We start from the raw sequence: 26,355 nt of genomic DNA, 5'->3' as shown, positions 1-26,355 counted from the left end.
TGTGAAAGATCAATGATTGTACAAGTTTGGGAATGAAAAAATTTTTTTGACAGAAACCTAAACAGAAAAAAAAATTAGAATATAGAGCCATCGCCACAGATTGTAAAGTGCAGATTTCTGCTTCTACAGAAATAGTGTTTTACTGTCCTGCTCTCCATCTCTTTTAATGTTTAATGTTAATGTTCTCAGATAGGCATGATATCTGTTTCTCCACCAAAATAACACACATTGCCAATATCTCTGCAACAGACTGCAGATCCAGCTAGCCAGCAGAGTACATTAGACCTTCACACACTTAAGAAAAATTATTTGACCCCTAATCAGGAATTAATCTGACAATTCTCTATAATGATTCTATTGAAACAATAAACCTGATGGTAAATTTAAGTACAGCTGTTACAATTAATGCAATTAATTGCTCACGAGCCAGAAAACCCAAAGCATGCATTTTCTCTGATCATTCTCCGGCCATTATTCTCCTTCCTCTGAGCTAGAGTGAAGATAGCAAGTGTATATCATTATCAAAGATTAACTGATGCTTCATTAAATCCTTGAGAGTCAGCAAATAATGAATCAAAGCTTGCTTAGCTGAACACTAAGCGGAAATCGGTGCAGCACTATGAAAAAGAGTATTGGTGAGAGACAGTTTGGTGTGGTAGCTAAGGTGCTGGCCTAGAAACCAGGAGACTGTAAATTCTAGTCCCAGTTTAGACATGAAAGCCAGTTGGGTGACCTTGAGCCAGTCACTCTCAGCCCAAGATACCTCGTGGGGTTGTTGTTGTTGTGGGGAAAATAGGAAGAAATGGTATTATGAATGCTGCCTTGAGTGACTTAGATAAAATAATAAACATTTAATGCATGGGGTGTCAAACTCACAGTGTTACATTGCCACCATGTGACGTTTTCCCATTCGCAAAGTTGGGGTGGGCGTGGCCTGCATGCAGTGGTGGGATTCAGCAAGTTCGCACCTATTCGAGAGAACCGGTTGGTAACTTTCTAAGCAGTTCAGAGAACCGGTTTTTGGAAGAAATCTCCTTTTGTTTTTTCCCCACTTTACAGGGCTAATCCTGTAAGGAAGGCAGGAAGGAAACATTCTGGTGTTGTTTCTAGCCTAATCTTTATTGACCTGCTTACAGAAACTGCCTCTTCGGTTAACCCTTATTACCATTGTAACAGCTAAGGCGAAGGGCCCATCGACCTGAGTGGCATTGAGTTGGCCACACCCACCCAGTCACAAGTCCACCAAGCCACGCCTACCCAGCTGGTCATTAGGGCAGTGAACCGGTTGTTAAATTATTTGAACCCCACCACTGCCTGCATGTGACACATCAGGCCTGCGGTCCACCAGTTTGACAACCCTGATCTAATACATAAATTGGCAGAGCATTCTTTTTGCCGTTTGAATTCCCAGATCAGTTTCAGAAATAAGGCTCCTTTAAGCAGCTTTGAAAGAACTTAACATTTTCTTCTGAAATATGATGTTTCCCGGCACTAGAGAAAATTCTTTCCCTTATTTTGCTGCATACTAAGCTTCAGAATTAATAATCTATTTGTCCACTATTATGCTATGGGTTAAGTCACTTTGTCATTTTAAAATGAGATTTCAGACAAATAAAGAAATCTTTATACTTCGAGCCTTAAATCAATATACAATTGGACTGGCAGGATATCTAATTTCACTTCTCTTGAAAGTATATCCGCATAGTGAAGTATTAATCAATGGGACAGGGACTTGTAGATTTGCGCCTTATGCATTCCTTCAGAAAGAGTCAATTGCTGCTTTCGTCATGCTATTCTTGGCCAAGCCATTGGGGGATAATGGGAACTGTAGTACAGAACACCTTGGAGGGTCTCATTAGGGAAGGCTGTTGAAAATGCAATGGTATAAACTTTATGTTACGTCCTCCCGTGCCAGCCGACGGGAGGGGTTGGAGCAGCCGGCATCCGATTGGCTGCGACGCACCCGCCAGCTGGAGGAAGACGCGTCGGGCGTCTATTGGCTGGCCAACTGACAGCTCCGGTATATAAAGAGCTGTCAGTTGGCCGGGAGCTGTCCACGTTCTGAATCCTCCTAGTTAACAGACCTGTGTTAAATAAAGCCGGAAAAACCGTTACGTTTACTGAATACCTCTAGCCTGGTTATTTAAAACTTTGCATAATTTAATTGTATAGGATCATATATGATTTTTAAAAGTCCCATATCTGATATGTTTTATAAATATTGACACCCTATTAATTACAAAACAGAAACAAGTTCTGTAATGTTCTTTTTAAATTCCAGAGTTGTGTTTTACAAATATTAGAACAGGTTCTGCTGGGCATAAATACTAAATAAACATTTTGAATAATATTTGTTAATTCCTCTGATTGAAGAATGAGCACATAATTACCTTCAGTTTTTTTTTCTTTTCTTTTCTTTCTAATAGATGCAAAAGATATTTGAAAAACTTGCAGGTTTCAAAGAAATCCGCGTCTTGGGATTTAGGTAAGTGTTACTGCTTTTTGCTTTTAAAGTAACGAGGCAGATGTTATTATTTATTTACTGTACGGTATCCTGCCTGTTCTGTGAGATCTCAAAGTGATGCATGTGAGGATTTCTCCTCATTTTGTTTCTATAGCAATCCTAGGAAGTACTGTGGGCTGAAAAATAGTGAATGGTTCAAAATCCTCAAATAACTCCGTCATTAAATGAACCTCATAAAGTAGATCCCCTTGCCTACTTCATTAGACTTTCTCACTTTCTTTTGTTAGAAGTCATAAGGGGTTGTCTGAACTGCCTTCCCTTTTAAACCTTTAAGAAATCTCTGGTGATATTATTATTGGTAGTAATTTAATTGAAAATATTTCTAAATGATTTGCAGATTTTCAGTCTTTTAGATTGAAGAAATTGATAAGGTTCTGGGATCACAAGCTGTTTCAAAAGATGAGGCAACTGCAATTTAACTTAAAATCCTGCATGTTTTTCTTCACCATTGTAGGATTGGTTATATAAGTTATTATTAATAAAACTTTCTTCATTGCCTTCCATTAATACTTGTAGGATACGATACAGCAAGTAGTTTGAGGTCACTAATTTCAAAACTGAAGTTTGCAAGGCTTCAATCCCCAAATTTCTATGAATATAATTCTTAATTTCTAAGGAATAAATAGCTATGATTGACTGGGGGGAGAAGGAAAAGACAGGCTAGAAATAATTTAGAAAAGAGATTGGTAGCAATATCTTTTGAGTAATCTATAATTTAAATGAAAAAAGTATGATTCCAGTGCAGAGGAAGTGTGAAGTGAAGTGAACAGCAGAGGAGAATGATCTGGAAAAATAATGTGTCGCCACAACAAGTTTCACTAAACTGACCGTTTCTCAACATCAGGCAGATGCTATTGTCTAACATTCATTGGCAGTCACTGATGTTCGTATATCTCAGATGGATCTATCAAGGTTGACATCTTAACTGGCCCTTGACATTATAGGAAAATGGGGTTTCAGCTAAGATGGGGTGTTAAACACAAGACGTGTGAGCCACATCTGGCACATGGGTTTCTTAGATCGGTTCCACCACAAAACCACGGTAGACAAAAGCGCGCTCGACGAAAGTGCGTACGTGACATCATCACAGCATGACGAAAACATCGCGCTGTGATCGGTGAATGTAAAATTAAAGCGAAAACCTTACCCTAACCCCCCCAAACCTAACCCTAAACCTAACCCTAAACCTAACCCTAAACCTAACCCTTAACCTAACCCTAAACCTAACCCTAAACCTAACCCTTAACCTAACGCTAAACCTAACGCTAACCCTTAACCTAACGCTAAACGTACTTAACGTAACCCTAAACCTAACCCTAACCCTTAACCTAACCCTAACCCTAACCCTAACCCTAAACCTAACCCTTACCTTTATGTGAATCGGCTTGCTTTAATTTTATTTTTATTTCAATTTTTAATTTTTTTCGTCGCGCTGTGATGACGTCACGTACGCGCTTTCGCCGAGCGCGCTTTTGTCGACCGCGGTTTTGATGGGTCATGCTTAGATCTGGCCCGCAGAGCCACCCTGGAAATAACGATTGACCAGCCCGCAGTATCTCTGCCAGTGAAAATGGAGCTCGGGAGGATCATGCGTGGCCCACCTGAACTCCATTTTTGCTGGCAGAGGGTTGCACAACGCCATCACAGCCAAAAATGGAGCTCGCGGGGGTCATGGGGGCCCTTCCTGAGCTTCATTTTTGCTTGCAGAGGGTTGCAGGAGCTCATCACAGCCAAAAATGGAGCTTGGGAGCCCACTTTCACTGGCAGAACATTCAAGCCACCACAGGCACCCTGACACAAGTGATGTTGAGCTGGCCATGCACACCCTGACCACACGCTTCCTGGCCCCGAAGGTCAAACACAACCCTGATGTCGCCCTCAATGAAATTGAGTTTGACAGCCCTGAACTAGGATCTTCTTAGAGTAAATATTTTTTGCAGCAACCACACAATTATAAACATCATTTTGAGAGCGACACGCCTGCCCATCACAAATTTTCCTTCTCAGAGTAACCAATATTATGCATGGCAAAGAAAAGGGGTAAGAAATAGTAAGTGGTAACAAAGCAATAATAACAATAATAATGAAGGTGAAAAATGAAATGTAATTAAATTTATTACACTAAATTCATGTATTATCTCTCTCCATACCTTGTATTCTTGCCAAACATTTTTGCTTCCTCTATGTCCAAACACACAATTTATATTGCCCTTTGCTTTTTAAACTTCCCACTTCTTTTCATTAAGTTCCTCCAACAACTTTCTCCATCTCCCACTCTTTCTCAGTCCAGTCACTCTTCCATCATAGACGTGTTTTGCTATTTGGATGCCAAATATCCAATTTGTTTCTTGCTCTTTGTTTCTGTACAATTAAGCCACTTCAGTACACCTCTTTCCGTCCTTCTCATTCCCTTTTGACCAATTCCTTCATCATTCATTCATTCATTCATTCATTCATTCATTCATTCATTCATTCATTCATTCTTTACCTGGTCTCTTTTTGGTTCACCACGCACATTTGTTAAGTATCCCATTCCCACATAGGTTTATTTTATGTTTCTTCTAGCATGTAGTGGGTTTCAAAAATTGTTCGAACCTACTCTGTGGGTGTGGCCTCCTTTGTGGGAGTGGCTTGCCACCCATGTGACCAGATGGGAGTGGCTTGCCACCCATGTGACCGAATATGAAGATGCCGACGATACTTGTCAGAACCACCTTAAATTACCTCACACACAGCACTGGCATGCATAAGAATATGATGTAAACTTGTTTTTTAAAGGGCATCTTTGGTTTGCGTTAAAACAACTTCAACACACGTAATGTTCTGATTGCACCACAAACGCAGTAGTCATCCTTACCTTTCACAGAGGCACTGAGTTTTATACATATGAGCATGATAGTGTAGAATAATCATATCCAAGGACCAGTGGTGGGTTTCAAAAAAATTTGGAACCTCTTCTGTAGGTGTGGCCTGCTTTCCGGGTCCACTGGTGGAACCTCTTCTAACCGGTTCGGTAGATTTGACGAACCGATTCTACCCAATAGGTGCGAACTGGTAGGAACCCACCTCTGATTCCTACTTTAATATAATAACATATTTGCACAAAACATTCCATAATACAAATCTATTTATTTATCTTATACTTTCTTTGAATCAATAAAGAGTACACTTTCTTTCTCACATTTATGTAGTTAGAAGATGTTGCTGCTAACAGTAAAGATAGTACATTATTTAAGCACATCTTGACCCATTTACCACAACTGCATCCAAAGCTGTTTTCTCCTGGGTATGCTCATACTATTCTATGCAAGTTAGGATTTCCGATTTAGAGACTTTCCTACAAGCCAGAATAGATTTGCCTACATGCTGCTACTTAGGAGGCCTGTGCAATGTGCTAGCACAACTTGATACGTTATTCTCTCCTTCTAAATAAATAACAAATGTTGATATATCTTGGTTTTTCTCTTTGTCCAACGATAACTTTACATAAAATTGAGAGTGGTTAAAAATAAGTCTGGAAGAAAAACGGTAATTACTGTAGCTAGACATGAATTCCGTGCGTCATCCAATCACAGTTCAAGACATTAATTTCAGCTTGTTGGCTGCAATTTGGATATAACGTATTAGCTGCTCCCTGCTGATTTTTGCATTCCATTGAAGGTAATAAGTGGTATCCAATTTTTCCCCTTTTCCCCAGTCCCTGAGGGTGAAGTAAGCAATTTGTTATTGTGTCTAGTATTTATATTTGTATGCTTTTGATTTCCACACATGCATGCATACACACAACACACACAAACGTTTTGTTTAGGAGAGATAATATAATCTTAAATTGGAATTGGAATTGGAATTAGTTTATTTGTATGCCGCCCTTCTCCCTGAGGGGACTCAGGGCAGCTCACAATTCAGGGGGGAGGGGATGACAAACAAGTTATAGACATAAGACAATACATTATTAAAAGAAAGCACAACAGTCATACCATTCGGGCGGGGTTAGGGTCTTTAGCCCCAGGCCTGAATGCCGAAAGATTATTTCCTTTTTAAATTGGAGAAAGCAAAGCTGTTTATCTTCTTTTTTCTTTATTTCTGTGCTGACCTGTTCTAATTTAGCATTTTTTCCCTTCCAAACTCAAATAAGATGTGGTTAAGAAAAAAAAAAGTGGAAAGAACAACGATCCTAAATTCTGGATAAAATAAAATCAAAATCCTAAGTGAGTACAAAGATTAGTGAAGTCGTGTTAATATTAGCCCAATAATGCCACAGTGACATGATTCAGTGAAGTATTTGATTATTGTAATGCTTATTCAAATCTTTAACTAATTTAATAAATGCTTAAAGATGTCTTCATTAGTATTCATTATATTTCTATGGTGTGAGAATGATAAGCTTCTTAAGATTCTATTAAAAATAAATCCAGGTCATTTTACCCATGCTAGGTTTTAGCACATCTCTACTGTTCTTTCAGTTATGCTAATTATCTGAAACCCAGGTCCTTACTATTGCAAAGGTGTAACCCTTATCAGGTTCATTACAGTACACTGACTGTGCCGGAGGGAGAAGGACAGTGGTGTGTTGCAGGCGGTGCGCCCCAGTACGGGCGTACCGGAGCCTGCCCGGAGCACTGGATACCATTCCGGTACGGTGCTCTAGAGGGCCCACCCACCCGCCCGAGCTCCTTACTGGTCTTTTAAGTCTTCGGCACTTCCGCACATGTACACAGTATGTACAGCGCCTGCGCAAAACTCCGCTGAACAGCTGGAGCATTGCGGAGCTCACAGAGATGCTAAGACGCATGTGTACGCTGTGTGTGTGTGCGCACTCGCTGCACGCATCCATGTGGACGCCGCCAGGCCCATTGGAACTGGATCCGGAATGCATCAGGAAGGGGATAAGCTATGTAATTGGCATCAGGAAGGGGATAAGCTATGCTCCCCTTATCCCCTTCCTCCATAATCAACTTGTATTTATTAATAAGAACTCAAATGTCGACCTTATTTTACATGTCAGAGTAGTAAAGTTGATGTGGGTCAAATTATTTTCCTGCTTTCAAGCCGGCCATTATAGCCATGCATTTATTACTCTAGTATAGATCCCAGGATACAAAACTTCTGAAAAATAGCTCAAGCATTCACCTATGAATATAAAGCAGAATAGAAGGGAAAAATAGCCAGGTATAACAGATTTAATAGATTAACAGAGTTTGAATATAAAGCTCTGAGATTTTTCAGTGGTTTCTTCCACAATTAGGCCCTTTACAATATATGACCCTTGTACAATTCTAAAGGGAGTCTGTGATATTCAGTGAAACTTTCTCTCAAGCAAAGAGATTAGAGTTTGCAGGTTTTGAGGAATCGAAGGTGTGTTAATTAGCTAGAACAGGAATGTCATTTCACATAGTACATCTTTTATCTGGCAGTGACTTGCCTTGTGGATAGGATCTTTGTACAATGTTACTTCAGGGCGTGTTTCATTTAGAAGAGCCATTGAACAGAGGTTCCCCCCCCCCCAATCTTTAAAATAAGCATTTTAATAATTCAATTGTTTTATTTGGGAAATCCTGGGACATTTATTATTATAATTCATTTTAATTTAATATAATTTATCCTCATCTTCTCATCTTTCAAACCTTTTGTCTTTCCTTCTATCTTCTCCTGTTAGTATATTATGATTCATCAATGGTTGTTATATCTTATGATTTAGGACCTATGACTTATCACTTTGTTGTTTGCATGTACTCTGAAAGCTTATGCACTGGAGACAAATTCCTTGTGTGTCCAATCACACTTGGCCAATAAAGAATTGTATTCTATTCTATTCTATTCTATTCTATTCTGAACCAAACTCCACCTCTGCCCATCAGCCCTCAAATATACCAAGCTAAACAAGTTAGCACTGTAACTTTATCTTGGATTTTAAAATTTCAAACTAGAAAGAAAAATAAATTCAACAACACATCGGTAGCGTAATATGGATTATCTGGTAAAGAAACAAATTAACAAAATAATTTCAGTTTTAAAAGCAGGTTTTCAAATATGCAATAAACTAGATATTTGCATTCTTTGCCCCGAAGCGGAATCTGAGAGAGCAGAAACAATGAGTAAAGCGATTTCCCTTCTTTTCTTTGTCATATGGGAAACAATAGAGGTATTGAACTTCTTATATTGTAGTTTTGATATTCAGTATTTTATTCTGTACCAACATTCTGATTATACTTTAACTTGAAACTGAGTAGCTGAATGTCTACAGGGCACTGCCTATAGAAATAGCAGACACAAGAGGATTAAAGATATTGTAGTGTATTGTTTCTACATACTGTACTGTTTCTAGCGCAAAATTAATATGTAAATACAGGCAGTCCTCGACTTACAACGGTTCATACAAAGTTACAACAGCCCTGAAAAAAGTGAGTTATGACCATTTTTTACACTTACAGTCTTCATAGCATCCCCATGGTCACATGACCAAAATCCAGACGCCTGACAACTGACTCATATTTATAACGGTTGCAGTATCCCGGTGTCGTGTAATAACCTTTTGCGGCATTCTGACATGCAAAGTAAACGGGTAGCCAAATTCCCTTAACAATCATGTCACTAAGTGAACAACTGCAGTGATTCACTTAACAACAGTGGCAGGAAAGGTTGTAAAATGGGGCAAGATTCACTTAACTCACTTAAAAGATTCTTGCTTTGCAAAATAGGTTTGGGCTGTGTTGTGGTCATAAGTCGAGGACTACCTGTATAAGGGAAAGGTTAATTAAGAATTGCTGTATTAAGGTTACATGATGTTGTCATATAACTCCTTGTGTAGGTGTGGCCCAGTGCATAACAGGGCATGCGCAGCCACGCTGAACCACATAGAAAAAAACAAAGTCCTAAAGAACAGAACATCCTGATAGTACCCCATAACATCCTGATAGTTCATAACATAACATCCTGATAGTTCATTCTAGATGTGCCTTACCCAATGACACCCAGGATTTGACCATATATAGACAGAACTTCCCTGAGCAGGAGATTAGAAATTGTAGTTTGACAGGCTGTCTTAAATCACATGCTGATTGCTCCTCCTGCCTTTGTCCTATCTCAATAAAAGGGGCTCCCAGACCCCCAATCTGGGTCGCTCCATCCCGAGAATGCTCGTGTCCATGTCTTTTCTCAACATTGGCCTCATGGACGAACCACGGGTACTTCACAACGTATTTCCTACAGTTGCTAGAAATTGAGTCCTAGAATGCTGATAGCCACACACACACACACACACACATATATATATATATATATATATATATATATATATATATATATATATATATATATACATACATACATACATACATACATACATACACATACATACACACACACACACAAAAAGGAGGGGAATCTGTCTTTTAGAAACTTCTTAGCGGGGGTGCCCACAGAGGAATCAGAAAATTCAAAAGGATGGTTCTGACAGCACCTTCAAAGCCCTAACCTTTTCACATGCGTTGTATGTGCAACACGTATGGCACAATCACAGCCATCATCTTGATTTTTTTGACAACATCCCCCAAACACCCTTGCCTTTTACACACATCCTTTGTTAGCAGAAAGAAAGGTTTTCTGGAAGAGCATCGGAAAATGTGTAAATGATGACTCAGGGGAGAAGGATTAGAGGGGGGGGGGTTGAATCTCAAGAAGTTACGATCTTTTGCTACCAGAATGGAAAGAGTAATGGCAATGAATTAAACAACTGCAATGATAGCAATCCTGGTTTTTCCTCTCATCATCATTTCAGTGTGAAAAATGCAGATCATAGTGTAAACAAGAGATATATGCCCGCACGGTTTAATGGTTTGACTTTTTTTTGTTGTTCTTTTTCCTTTTGAATGCTTGCATCTGTCCTGTCGTATGCTGAACTGAAGACAGAAGAAGGAAAAAGATGGGTAACTTTCCTGCAGATTTTTTTAATAGGTGATATATAATAAGTTATAGCAGTAATATTAAATAAGTCAACTTCTTTTCTTTCAAATACAGAAGGAAATGTTTTCTTTAAATGGCACTGTACACTCTAAGCAAATTAAAATCGGTAGATAGCAAAAGTCACAGCTAACTCCAAGACCTAGTACATAAAGGGTTCAGTGCAGTGGTGGGTTTCAAAAAATTTTAGAACCTCTGCCTTGCCCCCACATCTGCCCCAAGAGCACCACCATAAGCCCTAACATTTACACCCATAAGATTAGGTGTTCTTCTAATGTGATCTATGCAATGGTTGGTTTCAAAAATTTTTAGAACCTCTTCTATAGGTGTGGCCTGCTTTGTGGGAGTGGCTTGCTGGCTATGTGACCGGGTGGGAATGGCTTGTGAGCCATGTGACCGAGTGGGAGTGGCTTGGCAGTCATGTGACTGGGTGGGCATGGCCAACTTGTAAAATGTGGTGAAACTCACTTAACAACACTCTTGCATAGCAACCAAAATGTTGGCTCAGAAACTCTGTGCATTTGAAGCACGCAAGTCTTAAAGTTATCAAGTTACAAGGCCCCTAATCCTTTAGGGAAAAAAAAACCCAGGGGTGTTCAAACTTGACAGCTTTAAGACTTGAGGACTTCAACTCTCAGAATTCCTCCTCTGGTCATGTTGGCTCAGGAACACTGGCATTGAAGTGTGCAAGTCTTAAAGCTGTCAATTTACAAGACACTTGCACTCCTAACCCTTTAGAAAAAAACCCAGGGGTGTTCAAACTTGACAGTTTTAAGACTTTAAGGTTTAGATAGGACTTTTAGAGGCGGGTGGGGCGATTGGTGAGCCAGCCAATCAGTGAGCGGTGGGTGGGGCAAGCGTGGTGCGGACGGGCAGGGGGAGGGAGCTGGAACCAGTTCTAAAAGGCACGGTAAATTTGTGGAACCTCTTCTATAGAAGAGGTTAGAACTGGTAGGAACCCACCCCTGGTTCAGTGTAATATGGTTAAGCATTTGGGAATCAAAGCAAAAGGCTCCATATTCCCACATTCCTATGTAATTGGCAACAGGCCTTAACCAGCGTGTACTTTTCCTTTCCTCAAATGCTTGACTTGTTGTTGCCTGTATTTCAGGAACTAGGAATCCTCAAAGCTTTCCTGTCTAGGAATCTGGACTTCAGAATTCTCCCATCAGCTCTCTGAATGCTGAGAGTGTTGAGAATTGAAGTTCATGCAGCTGGAGGAGCCAGCTTGAGAATATTTTGTTAAAGTCTTTGCTAGACCAAGGCCTAATATTATATGATTTGTTGCTGCTTTGTTCAGCAATCAATGGCTCTTAAAAAAAAAGTTAAACTCCATGTGTAAAACAAGATCAGGTCCCAATTTTGCTCTTTTTTTCCCTTCAGGCTGAAAGAAAAGTAGGGAGATTGGGGCCTTAGGCTTTGTTCATATTTATTGAATCCTACTGAAACAACCCGAATCGTTTCCTTTCCTCTTGAGATAGCCATCACTCAGAAATCATAACCTTCACGTTCTTTTCAGAACAAGAACAAAATAAATACATTTATATATCTCCTTGGGAAAACAAAAGAAAACCACTTTCTGGGCTCCTTTTATAAAACTTTGAAATATAGCTGGAAGGTCCATTCTCATTTGACTCACAGAATGAAATTGTCCAAGGTGTGGAATTTTTTTTTCTTAGATCTCATGGGGCCTCCTCAGTTACTACTGAATTTTCAATCAAACCTGAAAGCTTTTTTTTTTTTTTTTTGAAGGCTTTGTGCTTCAGGGTTTCAAGTATTTTTGCAATGGAAAGCAAAATATATGCCAGTTTCCAGGGCCGCCTTTTCCTCTCCAAGATTTGCCACTGCAGAGGACTCTAAAAACTATAGCAATAGCAATAGCAGTTAGACTTATATACCGCTTCATAGGGCTTTCAGCCCTCTCTAAGTGGTTTACAAAGTCAGCATATCGCCCCCAACAATCCGGGTCCTCATTTTACCCACCTCGGAAGGATGGAAGGCTGAGTCAACCCTGAGCCGGTGAGATTTGAACTGCCGAACTGCAGAACTGCAGTCAGCTGAAGTAGCCACTCTAACCACTGTGCCACCTCGGCTGTGGTAAAAAAAAAAATAGTTCAAAAGTACTATTTTTTTCTTCGCTGTTTTAGAAGAATGTAATTTGTACTAAAATAATTGCCTGGTAAAATTGTCATTCTGGCCCAAGGACACTCAAAATAAATTAATAAAGCAGATGTGAAAATCCCTAATTCTTAAAATAAAGAGTTTTTCAGAAATGTATACAATATCATGCCTAGTTCTCGTGAGCTGGGTGAGATTTTTAATAGCAAGGAAAACACAGAGTTTATTATTATACCTGAGAGACCGCCTCCTGCCGATTACCTCTCTCAGACCAATTAGATCGCACAGGTTAGGTCTCCTCCGGATTCCATCTGCCAGCCAATGTCGGCTGGCGACTCCCCGGGGGAGGGCCTTCTCTGTTGCAGCTCCGCCCTCTGGAATGAGCTCCCTGTTGAGATCCGGATGCTTACTACCCTCCCGGCCTTCCGCAAAGCCACCAAGTCCTGGCTGTTCCAGCAGGCTGGGCGGGGGGGTGGCTGAGAAGTATCTACCTCCACGGAAATTGTGAATGTTGGTTTTGTTTTTAATATGTTGTCTTTGTCTCGTTTCCCCCTTTCCTTTGTCTTTTGTGAGCCGCCCGGAGTCCTCCGGGAGTGGGCGGCATACAAGACAAATAAATAAATAAATAAATAAATAAATAAATAAATAATAAATAATAAATAATAAATAAATAATAAATAATAAATAATAAATAATAAATAATAAATAATAAATAATAAATAATAAATAATAAATAATAAATAATAAATAATAAATAATAAATAATAAATAATAAATAATAAATAATAAATAATAAATAATAAATAATAAATAATAAATAATAAATAATAAATAATAAATAATAAATAATAAATAATCATTTCTTATTATTTATTTATTTATTATTATTATTATTTAATAAAACTAAATAGTTTGTTTACTATTTATCATTACTGATATTTCCTTATTTTTATTTGTTTGTTTGTTTATATCCTACATTTATTATTTTTGTAAATAAGTCAAGGTAGCGAACATACCTAATATGCCTTCCTCCCCCTATTTTCAGCACAACAACCACCCTGAGAAAAATGAAGGGGCCCAAAGTCACCCAAAGTCACAACTTTTCATGCTAAAGGCAGGGTTAGAACTCGCAGCATCTTTATCGCAGCATCAAAATGGCTCTAATGGTGATCCCAATACAGAACAAGTATCCTACTGATCTGCCCCTTCCTTTTTTTCTACTCATGAACCGCAGTCATTTACATTTCACCATCCTGCTCTCAAGGGTTTATTTTATTAGCATTCCCCACTCATTTATTAGCATTCCCCACTCATTGTGTTCGGCAACACAAAACCCTTCACCCTAATAGTGGATGAAGGAGAATCTCTATGTTGGCTGGAACTGAATACACCAAACCATCAGAGCATCCAGAATTCCTTATGGCATCTGTGTCCTTTTTAACTAGGTAAATAACCACTTTGTGCACTTGACAGAGGTTAAAAAAAGGGAACATTCCACTCCTAAATGGCTAGTATTGTTTCAGTGGTCCCTGAGCCCTTCTGGATGCCCACCGAATCCAACCCCAGCTGCTCTGCACCAATCTCAGAAGCCAAACATCTTGGATCATTGACAAGCCTGGGAAGTTTGGGAATTCATAGTAAAATTATTTTACCGTCCAAATGACTTTTCTTTACAAGAATGATACCAATAGCAATAGAATTAGATTATATATCACTTCATAGTGCTTTATAGCACTAGCTTAGGAGTTCACAATGTCAGCATATTGCCCCCACCCCCCTTCCAACAATCTGGGTCATTATTTTACTGACCTAGGAAGTATGGAAGGTTGCGTCAACCTTGTGCTGGTAAGAATCAAACTGCTGGCAGTCGGCAGAATTAGCCTGCAATATTGCATTGTAACCCCCTACACCACCATGGCTCTTGATATCTGAGTAATGGCTATATTAAGTGCAGGCTGAGAGAATTTTACCCATATGCCTCAAGAGAGGTACGATCTGAAAAATTACTTGTTTTATTTGTTTTATACATTTTAAATTGTATTTCTGTGTAAGTGAAACCCACTTTCATCTTGCTGAAATACTAGTACATTAGAGTAGGTTTTTCAGTAATATAGTCAAGGCATCCATGGGTGGAGTTGTGGTCCAAAATTAAGATGGCCATTGCAACCATGTGATTGAAGCCTGCCCCTTTTTATTTCTGTGGCCATGTCACATAAAAGATCTCAAATCTTCAATCACGTGATTGTGTCCATGACCATGACTTTATTTAACCCTCCCCCCCCAGAGGTGGGTTGCTCCCAGTTGGGCCCAGTTCAGTCGAACCAGTGGTGGCATTTTTGCCTGGGTCACAGAACTGGCAGAGACCCAGGCTCACCACGCCCCCAAACTGGTTCCCTTGCTACCGCTGATGTCGCCACCATGTTGTTTTGTAGTGACTGAGCGTGCGCAGTGTCCTCCCCCCCCCCAAAGACCACCCAAGTAATGTCAAGTTGATGTTTTAAACTGATATGAATTATATTACAAAGTGAATTGATAGTCAATGGCATTTTTCTTATGCCCATTTCCATAAGTTCTGCAATTAAATTTAAATCAGAAATTAGCTGGAAGATGAATGAATGAATTGAATTTATTATATTTCTATGCCGCCCTTTTCCCCGAAGGGGACTCAGGGCGGCTCACAACCCAAGTCAAAGGGGAAGGGTACAAATAAGGAATAAAAAGACAGACAAAACAATACCATAGTTTAAAAGCACACAACAACCATACCATTCGAGGGGGGGACAAGACTCATTAGCCCCAGGCCTGTCGGAATAGCCAGGTTTTAAGGGCTTTGCGGAAGGCCTGGAGGGTGGTGAGGGTTCGAATCTCCACGGGGAGCTCGTTCCAAAGGGCCGGAGCGGCCACAGAGAAGGCCCTCCTCCGGGTGGTTGCCAGACGGCATTGGCCAGCGGATGGAATACGGAGGAGGCCTAATCTGTGGGATCTAATCGGTCTATTGGAGGTGATCGGCAGCAAGATATTACTTGTTGGCCGTAATTCAGCACACTAGCAAAATTAATTAATCCCAAGATAATATACCATGTCCCCCACCTCCTCCCACATCAACGAACCAATATTCTTTTCTTCATCCTACCCCACAGGACAAGCAGCACTGTGGCACAATATATCGTCAACTTTGAAAGAGATGGTTCAGAATTACCTGCGGATGGTACTGACATAAAAAAAACTGAAAGCGAGAAGGGCACTCTTGGTGAAGAGAAGGAAACACCTACATTTGTACCGAAACTAGCAGACCTTCAGCAGATGGTTGCCATGCTCCTACAAGAAGATAAATCATTATTCGTGGACTTTGAAACACTCCAGTTTAAGGATGGTCAGTAAGTTACAAATGCTTACTGCAAATTAATGAATTAATTAACGTTTCCCTGACCTCCTCAAAGTAATTGGATAGTCCCCTGCCTTACAGATGCTTTGTATTTTCTTCCTCAGAAAAATGGGGAGATATCAGGAAGTTGTGGGCTGCTTTTCTGTGATATATCATAGTTGATAATTAGCTTCTTTCCTGTCTTTTCCTGAATCATTCCATCTCACTATTTTGCATGTATTCTGATTTTGAGGGCAAGCTTTGTTCCCCTCCTCCCCAGACAAGTCCAAGGGAATTTAGCTACTGAATATTGTTCCTTCTTCTCAGTGGTGGGTTTCAAATTTTTTAGAACCTCTTCTGTAGGTGTGGCCTGCTTTGTGGGAGTGGCTTGCTGGTCATGTGACCGGGTGGGAGTGGCTTGCCAGTCATGTGACTAGGTGGGAGTGTCCTGCCAGCCATGTGACTGGGTGGGTGTGGCCAACTTGTAAAATGTGGTGAAACTCACTTAATAATGCTTTTGCTTAGCAACCAAAATGTTGACTCAGGAAATCTGGCATTGAAGCGTGCAAGTCTTAAAGCTGTCAAGTTACAAGACCCTTGCACCCCTAACCCTTTGGAAAAAAACCCAGGGGTGTTCAAACTTGACATTTTTAAGACTTGTGGACTTCAACTCCCAGAATTCCTCCTCTCGCTCTTCATCTTGATGATGTGCGGATGGGCAGAGGGAGGGAGCTGGAACCAGTTCTAAATGGCACGGTAGATTTGTGGAACCTCTTCTATAGAAGAGGTTAGAACTGGCACGAACCCACCCCTGCTTCTTCTTGTTCTCCTCCATTAGGATGACTTATAATTAATTTATTAAGAAGCCTATTTTAGTGGGTAATAAAAAGAAAAGAGTGGCGAATTAGAAATTAAAATTATGTCAGCAAGATGATCGCATTTGCTTGACTTGTTATGAGACATGAAATCCTTTTATCTCTTACTCTCCGGGAAGTGCTCTTTCTCCCAGCTAGTTAATTTTATAAGCATTATATATAGTTGCAGTCTTTTTGTGGTGCCTGCAAAAGAGTTGGTATGGGCCACAAGGCGTATATCTCCAATACCAAGCTGGCCTTTCTGTTTGTAGCTCAGAGGGAGGGGAAGGAAATACATGGAACCAGCTCTTTCTAAATTATGCAGGCCTTAAAAGGTCAAATTCCACATTCTGAATTAGGCTTGGAAGCAAATACAGACGCACAGAAGCCAAGCCAAGCCTGAGATTATATGCTTCCCAGCCAGAGGTTGGATTCTGTATTTGCGTTAGTGGAAGCTTCTGATGACCTTCAGAACCAGCCCAAGATAAAGTGCATTTCAGTCATTGAAGCAGGAGATTATTGAGTAAGGCCAAGACCTTATCTGAAATGGGATGCAGGGAGTTCACTAGCCTTTAATGTAAAAGGCAGTCTTTGTGTCCGCTGTCGATAGAAAATGCCATAAGACAGCAGGGTCAAAAGCCCAAGTCTGCCTCAATGGTTTTCATGCGGTAGTTAATTTTCAGATAACAAAAGTATTTAGCATAAATGCTAGTGTAGAACAGATTTGAGGTGTTTATTTTAATTGCTAAGCATTTAGTAGCATTGGTGGCATTCAGCTGGATGGAACGTATATTAAAATACAAATAGGAAGCAGATCAAGGAAGCAGATGGCAATGATTGACCAAATTTAATTTATATAATTTTAATAGTTTAGTTTAGTTTAGTTTTATTAAACTTGTATGCCGCCCTATTCCCCGAGGGGACTCAGGGCGGCTAACAAAACCAAATAGGGAAAGGGGGAGTGTAAAAACTAGAAGACAAAACAAATACAAACAACAAATTAAAAACTCATCAACAGCCGCAACCATTCGAGTGGGGCTGGGAACTCATCAGTCCCAGGCCTGCTGGAACAGCCAGGTCTTAACGGCTTTGCGGAAAGCCTGAAGGGTGGTGAGGGTCCGAATCTCCACGGGGAGATCGTTCCAGAGGGCCAGAGCAGCCACCGAGAAGGCCCTCCCCCGAGGGGTCGACAGTCAACACTGGCTAGTTGATGGAATCCGGAGGAGGCCTAATCTGTGGGATCTAATTGGTCGTAGGGAGGTAATACATAAAGTGTTTGATGATACAGCGAAATAAACTGATCCACAAAACAGCTTTATTGAGTGAGCAGGTCTGCTATATAGTAACTAATTACAAAAGGCAGGAATATTTTGACTATTGATGCCATATAGCTTCATTTCAGAAATTAATTATATTTTGCATAATTTGTTGCCTACCGGATGAAGAACTAACCATTCTGCTATCGTTCAAAAATTCTATATTCCCATTTATTGAGATCCTAAAAGCTTTTTTCACCCCTTTGTTGTTCCCTGATCCTTCCAGAAATGTTTTTTTGTAGGAAATGAAAGTCTTCCTAAACCAGACATAAAAAGAATAGGACTGAAAGAGGAAATTGCTAGAAATACAGCAACATGCATTCCTTGCGCCGTCTATTAATACAACTTCTGATCTATTAATGAGTCAGCTCTATTATGAACTGTTCTGAGTGTAACAGATAAGGCAGAGCAATAAAGTAGTCGGAATTTACTATTTAAAACTCAGCTGAAAGTTCTCAAAAATTCTGTTTTCTGAGGTTTTTTCTGAGTTTTGCCTTCCTTTCCAACTAGTAGGAATGTCCCATTTGGCCAAATATTCTCCATCTCTGTTTTTTTGTTTTTTGATGCCATTAATATTCTCTGTGCAAAGCTTTAGTACAAGGGAAGACCTAGATCCCTGTGGAAGAGATGAGTTGTTCCTGCTCCCTTCCCTTTTTAATTGCTTTAGCATAAACTTTAAAAAGTAATTAAAGGATAAGGCAATCCTTATTCTTTAAGTAAAAGTAGCTTCATAGTACAGCCGCTGACGTCTCTCTGGAATATCCTATTGCACTCTCGGCTATACGCCTACGGAATGCTAAGTAGTTACAGTATATAAGGAAGAAGAAGAAGAAGACGGAACAGTTGCCAAGAATCAGGCAAATATGGCTGATCTCCCACTTCTATAATTTTTGAAACAGCATAGGAGGATGCTTAGGTTGCCATCTAAATTAAGGTGACCAGACGTCCCGCTTTTGGCGGGACAGTCACAATTTTTCAAAATTTGTCCCGTGTCCCACGGCGTGTTCAAAAAGTCCCGATTTTCCAAAAGAAAGAAAAGACACTGAATCATCAATTTTAAAAAGGACGCCGTTAAAAAAAAGTTTTTATTTCTCTGAAGTGTCATTCCCAATGTGGCCTTTAGAGGGCAGTGGTTTCCCTCCCTCCCTCCACTCAGCTCACTCGAAGCGCCCGACGAGGGGCGAGGCTCTCTTCCTTCCTGCACGTGCCGATGCACAATGTTTTTGCGACAGCCGTCCAGTGGCCTCGAGCAGGGGGGCTTTCCAGTGGCGGCAGCGTGGCGAGGAGGAGGCTCAGTCCCGGGCCAAGTGGCTCAGCCGTCGGAAGGTGTTTTTTTTTTTTGCCTGCTTCTCTCGGGTGCCGCTCTCCCTGCAGCCATGCCATGCAAGCCGCCGTCAGCAACCTGGTCCGGGTGAGCTGAGGGGAGGCAGGTGGGGATCCGGTTGGGAGAGGCTGGCAATGGGGGTGGCTTTTGAAAGGGTTGGGGAGCATTCGGGGAAAGCAATCGGGGGAAAGCTTTTTTTTTACAGGTCAGGTGCTCCGAGGCCCCCCCCCATCAATGGTGTCCCGCTTTACCCATCTTAAAATCTGGTCACTTTAATCTAAATAGAAATGTCCATTTTGAATGCAAGAAACCGGAGTATGTATATGTGTATGTCTTATAGATTGAGCCTAGTTGACAGCTATGTCTAGATGAATTTGCATTCAGAAGCAAACTGAATTTTTTTTTTCCAAATATATTTTATTCATTTTCACATTCAATTTTACAATCACTTATATACTGGATATTTGCTATAAGAAAAGAAATAAAATAAAATAAAAAAAGCACAACTCATCATCATTCAGCATAAAACAAAACCCCACCTGACACTTCCATCCTCCATACACCCCATCTTCCCCCTCCAACTTTCCTTTCCTCCCTCTAACACTCCCCTTTCCTACATTCCCTTCCCCTCAAACCTTCCTTTCTCCCCTTCCTCCTAGCATCCCCCTTACGCCCTCCTTACATTCCCCTCTCACTCCCTCCTTGCTCCTCCCTCTTCTTTCCCTCTACCTCTCCCCTTGGTGTATTCCTTTATTCAACTCTTATTTATTAATATTGACCTATAAAAATAGAAAATAGGAAACAAAATATAATTAAAAAAAAACCCAAGGAAAAAAAATATAAAGGAAAAAAAAGAAGAAGAGACAACCGTATACAAGTGCATTCTTCTTCTTATTGAAACTATATTACCACCCACCCACCCACCCCCTATAAGTCCCCTTCCCTAGTCCCCCCCGACTTCCCAGGGCCCACACCTGGCACTGCCCTCTGTCAAACCCCTTCTAAAGTATCTTGTGATCCTATGAATACAAATTATAAAAAGGAAAAAAAAAAGAAAAAAGAAAAAAGAAAGAAAAAAAGAACTCTTTGTATTAAGCTCAGCCCCCCATCTTTATTAATGTTTAAACAGTATAAATCATTCTATATATATTTTGTTCTCGTCTCTTGCTTCTTTGTTATTTACCCCAACTTCCTGTAGACTCTCCAGTTCATCTTCCTTAACCTTATATTCAAATAAAAGTTTATACAAATTTATACAAAAATCAGTATGCAATCTGGCTCAAAATAATCTCATCAAACTTTCCCTTCTAGTAGGATTTAAACAGTGTGGAATTCCACATATTCATATAATAATTTACGCAAGAATCAGTTTACATTCTGTCTCAAAATAATCTCACCAAGCTTTCCCTTCTAATAGAGTTTAAGCAACGTAAATCATTCCGCATAAATTTTACCCTCGTCCCTTACTTCTCTGATATTTACCACTACTTCCTGTAGTCACTCCAAATGATCTTTCTTAACCTTATTTTCGAATAGTAATTTACACAAAAGTCAGTTTGCCTTTTAACTCAAAATAATCTAATCAGGCTTTCGCTACCCCTCCACCTACCCCGCGTTACCCGGCTCCCTTCCTCCCAAACCAAAGTTCTCCTGGACAATTTAAATTAAAGTTCAGACATATAAATCCCATGAAATATATGTTCAGCATCCACTCCATGGCTAAATCCTCAATCTCCGCTCTTCTGCTTCTCCGGGAGGGGGAGAGCTACACCCTCCGTCTTGCAACCATATGGTCTGCTGCTTGCTTTCCCCTTCGCCTTGTCTTTCCTCTTTTCCGAGTGAGTCAGGAAGTCCCGCCTTCAAGGTCTTATAGTAGAAATCTCGAGCCTCCGAAACGGAATTGAGACGAAGTGTTTGATTCTCAAATGTGACCGTGATGCCAGCTGGAGCTTCCCATTTATACCGTATCTGGTGATTTCTAAGCTCTTCAGTTAGGAAAGTATAGTCTCTTCTTGCTTTTAACATCTGGGATGGTATTTCTTTGAAAACAATCAAATCCTGACCATCAACTCGCAACCTATTATTGTAAAGCTTTTGTATGATCGCATTTCTGGATTCTTTTGTGGAGAAATATATAATTATGCCCCTCGGGAGCTGTCGCTGTTCTGCTACCAACGAATTCTGGCGATAGATTTTCCGAATCTGCCAATCAAAATTAAATCCCGGGCTTCCCACCGCATGGCTGAAGGCCTCAACAAAAGTCTGTTTCAAATTCTCTCGCTCCTTTTTGCGCAATCCTCTGACTCTTATTGCAAATGCCTTCCTGTTAAAATTTATCATAACGAGCTGTTCTTGAGTATCTCTAATTTTTTGTTGTAGTGCTTGAATGTTAGTATTTAAATTAGAGTTAGCTTCCTACAAGCTTTCCAGTTTATTCTCCATTTCAGCGGTGTAATCTGTCAGAACAGACATGCCTTTAAACATAGTCGTCTTCAGTTGGGCAATCTTAATCTCTAAATTGTCATATAACTCCAATACAAATTCTTTAATTTTCTGTTTAAAGTCATTAAGCATTTGAAAAAGAAATTCCTGTGTTATGAAACCTCCAGTAGAGGGCGCAGGAGACAAGGGCAGCGATTTTGTAGCAGAATCTTTAAGCACATTCGTAGAAAGACGCTTCGGCTTTGAGCTGGGAGCCATTATAAGTAAGAGCTAAAGATAAACAAATAAACAGCGTTCTCGCTTCCCTTGCTTTCCAAAAAGAAAAATTTGCTTGTAGGTTTTGGGTAGTTAATGAGGAATAGTCTGCAGGAAGGTAGAGCCGGCTAAGTACATCTCCTATCAGTCACCAACGGAGAAAAATCGCCATTTTGTAATACATTTGAACAAAGAAGCCTCTAGAACAAACGAGGCTGGTGTTTAAGATAGTAATAAAAATAAAGCCTCTCAGGGGTGGGACCCGCTCGTATTAATCATAAATCAAACAACTTTGCTTTGACCTGAGAGGGAAGTCCCCTGTCTAGAGCTGCAAAAAAGGCAGCTGAGAAGAACTGGCTGGAGATAAGAGCTCAGCTAACGCTGGGTCTAATCTCCGTCCACAGCCAAAAAAAAAGAAAAAGGCTGTGAACTACGAATAGACCCTAGCCACTGAGCTTCTCCCTGCCCCTTTCTTGCCCAAAAGGGGTGATATCTTTGATCTTGTTTAGATATACAGACCAGATCTCTGAGAGGAGCTCCGTTGAGCCCCCTTCGGCGACAGGCTCCGCCCCAGAAGTCCTGAAATTGTTTTGATAGGTGCATAATGGCCCACTGAGATAAGATCTTTAACAGTACTTTCTTGCTAGGGAATCTAAAACCTTCCTTTGCAGCCACTGTTTTCACTATGATCTCAATGCAATGGACACTCTGGGTTTACCATACAATGTCTAGCAACTGTCCTTATCATCTCCTCCTCCTTCTAGGCAGCATCTAGGAAGCTGGAGGGGAGATTGTCAAGAGGAAATAGTTATGGAATCTGCAGTTGAAGTGTGTGGGGGGGAGGGGTTACGAGACTGGCTAGCTTGAAATCACTGAAGGGAAGAAGTGGTAGAAAGCAGATGCTTTCCTAAGACTGAGTGTTTATCTGGTTGCTCTGTAGTGAGTGGAGTTAGTCTGGCAAGATTCTTGTAAATAGGCGAGCGGCAATAAAATACCACTCTGATCAACTCCCAGTGTTGTTCTGGTTCTTTGTGCCTGACATCTACCTCGCCATTTCAGCTGCAGTGGCGAGGTGGATGTCATCATAGAAATAGCTAGGGCTCTGAGCCCCTTCTAACTGTTCATATCAGAATCATAGTGGAGGAGAAACCCAAGGGATGGCTTTTTGAGGGAAGAAGGGGTCTTGAAGGTATTCCTGCCTGCATTTCCTCTGGAGCAGTAATCCAAATTGGTTGACTTATCATTAGCGGGTAATCAGTTTAGCTTTCTAAGATAGTCAGAAGTCCCAATATGTCATAGTGGAATACAAGGACATGGATAGCTCAGACCAGACCCTTTAAAATGTTTTGGTTACACAGATTAAGAAGCATCTCCTTACAGATTCAGCTGATATTAAGAATGGGGAGAGACAGAAGTTTTACTGCTATGCTGTGTTTATAACACAGTATTCTATATAATAATTGACATGCTTTTGTCAGTTTTGATAGGTAAATTTGACCCAAAAATCACCATTTCCTTTGTCTCATTTTGCAGAAATCATCAGGCCACCTAGTGATATAAATAATGATATGCAGCCAATGGTAACAGATGTTCTGGCCGGAGCTGAGTTGGTGAGTAACATTTATTGTCTTTGTTCCACAACAAAATTTTAACGGTAAATAAGATTAGCATCCCTTTGATCCCCAATTCAGCACTGACATAAATACAGGGCAGCTAAGAAAAGTAATTGGCAGGAATTTGTCTGCCATTCATCATAGGCAGCCTATGAACCAGCCTAAGAACATACACCAGACATTTTTTCTTAATGTAGGTTGAACCCAGAGCTGAAGGACAGAAGAATGGATTTAGGTAGATTTAGACATCTACCTAAAATCTGGTATCAAAAAAATGTTTTTGGGGTTTTTGAAGAGGATGAACACAATAGAACAGAAGAGCATCAACTAGGGTGATGGTACGATAATAAAAGAAGAGGTGATCCAAGGCCAGCATCTGAAATTCTGACAACCTTGGGTTTAATAGTCAAGGTTGGAAGGGGAGGAGATACGATATGGTTCTTTCACTGCTAGGTCTCCAATAACTTAGAACCTGATGAAAGAAATGTCCTTCTGGGTTCAGCTCCAAGTGGGGAAAAAGACACTGGAGACATGGAGGCTGCTTGGAAAGATGGTTTATTGGTGGACAGGGCCACATGGCTTGAGCCCTGAACAGAAAAGGTGATCACATGCTTCAATGTTGGTGGAGAAGAAGAGAAGGGCTGAAGGAGGGGCTTGCTAGGCTTTTTATAACCTGTTCAGTCCCACCTCTCTGTTTCCTGTTCCTGTGTAAGAAATGTATTCTGATTGGTTGTCAGACTCCCATGGGGCCATGCAGGGGTTACTCTCTAGGCTGTGTTTTGAATCCAGATATGGATGAGTTCTCAGATGCCATGTGGTCAGTTGAGTAAAGGGCCAATATTATCATGCTTTCCTGTAGCTGCTGGTGAAGTCTTTATTATGTAAAGTGGACTAGCTTGGCTGTCTTAATGGCCCATTAACAGTGGGGATGGGCAGGAAGCTATAGGCAACTGCTCTGTCTTTTAAAACATGTTTCTTTCTTTTCATATCCAGAGAAATATTCTGCCTTTTCAATATTTCCTAGGATATTTCATTTTTCTGGGAGAGGGCTGGATGATAACTTCCCACAAACCAATCCATTCAATAGGTGCTCTGAAAGTACAATTTGAAAGAGTCAGATTCTTCCATTGCCAAAAGAGTAATGGTGGTGGAAAACTCCAGCTAGAGAGTTCAAGTGAAAGGTCATATGTGCAGCAATCTAACAAGGCCAAGAATAGCCAGACCAATTCCTACTTTAGCAATCAAAACTCTACAGTTGTATCCTTGGGAAGTATTATGTTGGGACAAGAAGACGGAAATCAATGAAAGGGAAGCTGCTAAATTTTAAGCTATCTCAGCTATTGGCTAGAGATAGGATGACCAGACTATCATGAGATGTGATATTTAACCATGCTTAAAAAGGCCGCCTTCTTGTACCATAGTTAAAAGCTCTTGGTTGAATTCCAAGAATTTCCAAGATTTGCTGTTTATAACAGCAAATCAAGATAGATGAATAATCCTTTAGAAATACTTATGGATAGACTGATGGGCTGATATTTATCTTTTAGGAGAGTATTTTAAACATTGTAGCATATAATTAAAGTAGAAGTAAAACTTACTTTATTTGGGCCACAATAAAGTATAAATGAATATTGCCACTATTTTTTCCTCTTTTTTTATAGACTTCTGAAATCCCTTTCATTTATGCAAATGTAGTAACAGTAACAAAAACCTTCAGTGAAGTAAATTACCCAGGCTCCACCATGACTTCTACTGTCTTGGATACCACAGGGATTCTCTTTCCTTCAACATTTAAAGAAATCACCACTCAGAAGATTGAAGAAGAAACAACAAAATATACAATTTCCAGCATCCTCTCTGAGCAAAGTAAGTTGTTAGATCTGAGTAGCAGATCCCTTTCTCTTAACCTGTACCAGCATAAATTAGAAAATGGGTACTCTCTTAAGTGACCACTTACTTATGTGAAAATGTCTTCTATTTCAGCCACTTCAGCCACTGTAAATTATTGATGATCACATTCAGAATTTATATGTTATACTGATATTTATTTCTGAAATAATTTGGAAGAAATTTTGAAGATCTCACTTCCATTTCATGTTTTGAATGTTTTAGACTGGCAATAGTTCTTTCACCATGCAATTACTTCAGAAACAATTCACAGAAAGAACTCTTTGTCCTTCTCATTTTTCTTAAATATGTCCAATTTTGTTTCTGTTCAGTTCAATTATGTTATTCAGGGATCAGAAATAAATAAGGATAAAATGACATTTAAATGATAACAATTGCCTAAAAGAGACCCTCTTATGAAGCCAAGATCAGTCACAAACAATACTTAATTTCATCTTTGAATATTATTTTAAACAATAGAGATTCCTAATCCCGATTTTAAAACAGTTACTTTAAAACAGCTTAAACTCTACTATTCAGAATGATGAAAATATGGCGGAAGGAGAGGGAAATGAGAAAAATATGAGATACCTTAAAATAAAGAAAAAACAGTAATTTCTTGGCAATATTCTTCCTAGTTGAATGAGTATGGAGAAGACTCTGCCATTTTTGATTGACTAAAATGAAGGTGTATTTTTT

The 26,355-nt window shown here is 40.0% G+C and overlaps 1 protein-coding gene across 1 annotated transcript in view; it reads left to right on the top strand.

Annotated features, from left to right (window-relative positions):
• IMPG1 (interphotoreceptor matrix proteoglycan 1) overlaps window positions 1-26,355 on the top strand; it is an 81,000-nt gene that overhangs the window by 35,054 nt on the left and 19,591 nt on the right. The window contains 5 exon segments of the mRNA XM_032215184.1: window positions 2,427-2,485; window positions 10,429-10,449; window positions 15,742-15,974; window positions 23,690-23,766; window positions 25,431-25,635. Coding sequence (XP_032071075.1) covers window positions 2,427-2,485; window positions 10,429-10,449; window positions 15,742-15,974; window positions 23,690-23,766; window positions 25,431-25,635 — 595 coding nt within the window.

Source organism: Thamnophis elegans, chromosome 4 (assembly GCF_009769535.1).
Source record: "Thamnophis elegans isolate rThaEle1 chromosome 4, rThaEle1.pri, whole genome shotgun sequence".
Lineage (NCBI taxonomy): Eukaryota > Metazoa > Chordata > Lepidosauria > Squamata > Colubridae > Thamnophis > Thamnophis elegans.
The sequence above is the reverse complement of the archived record's forward strand: the minus strand, read 5'-3'. Positions and strand labels throughout refer to the sequence as shown.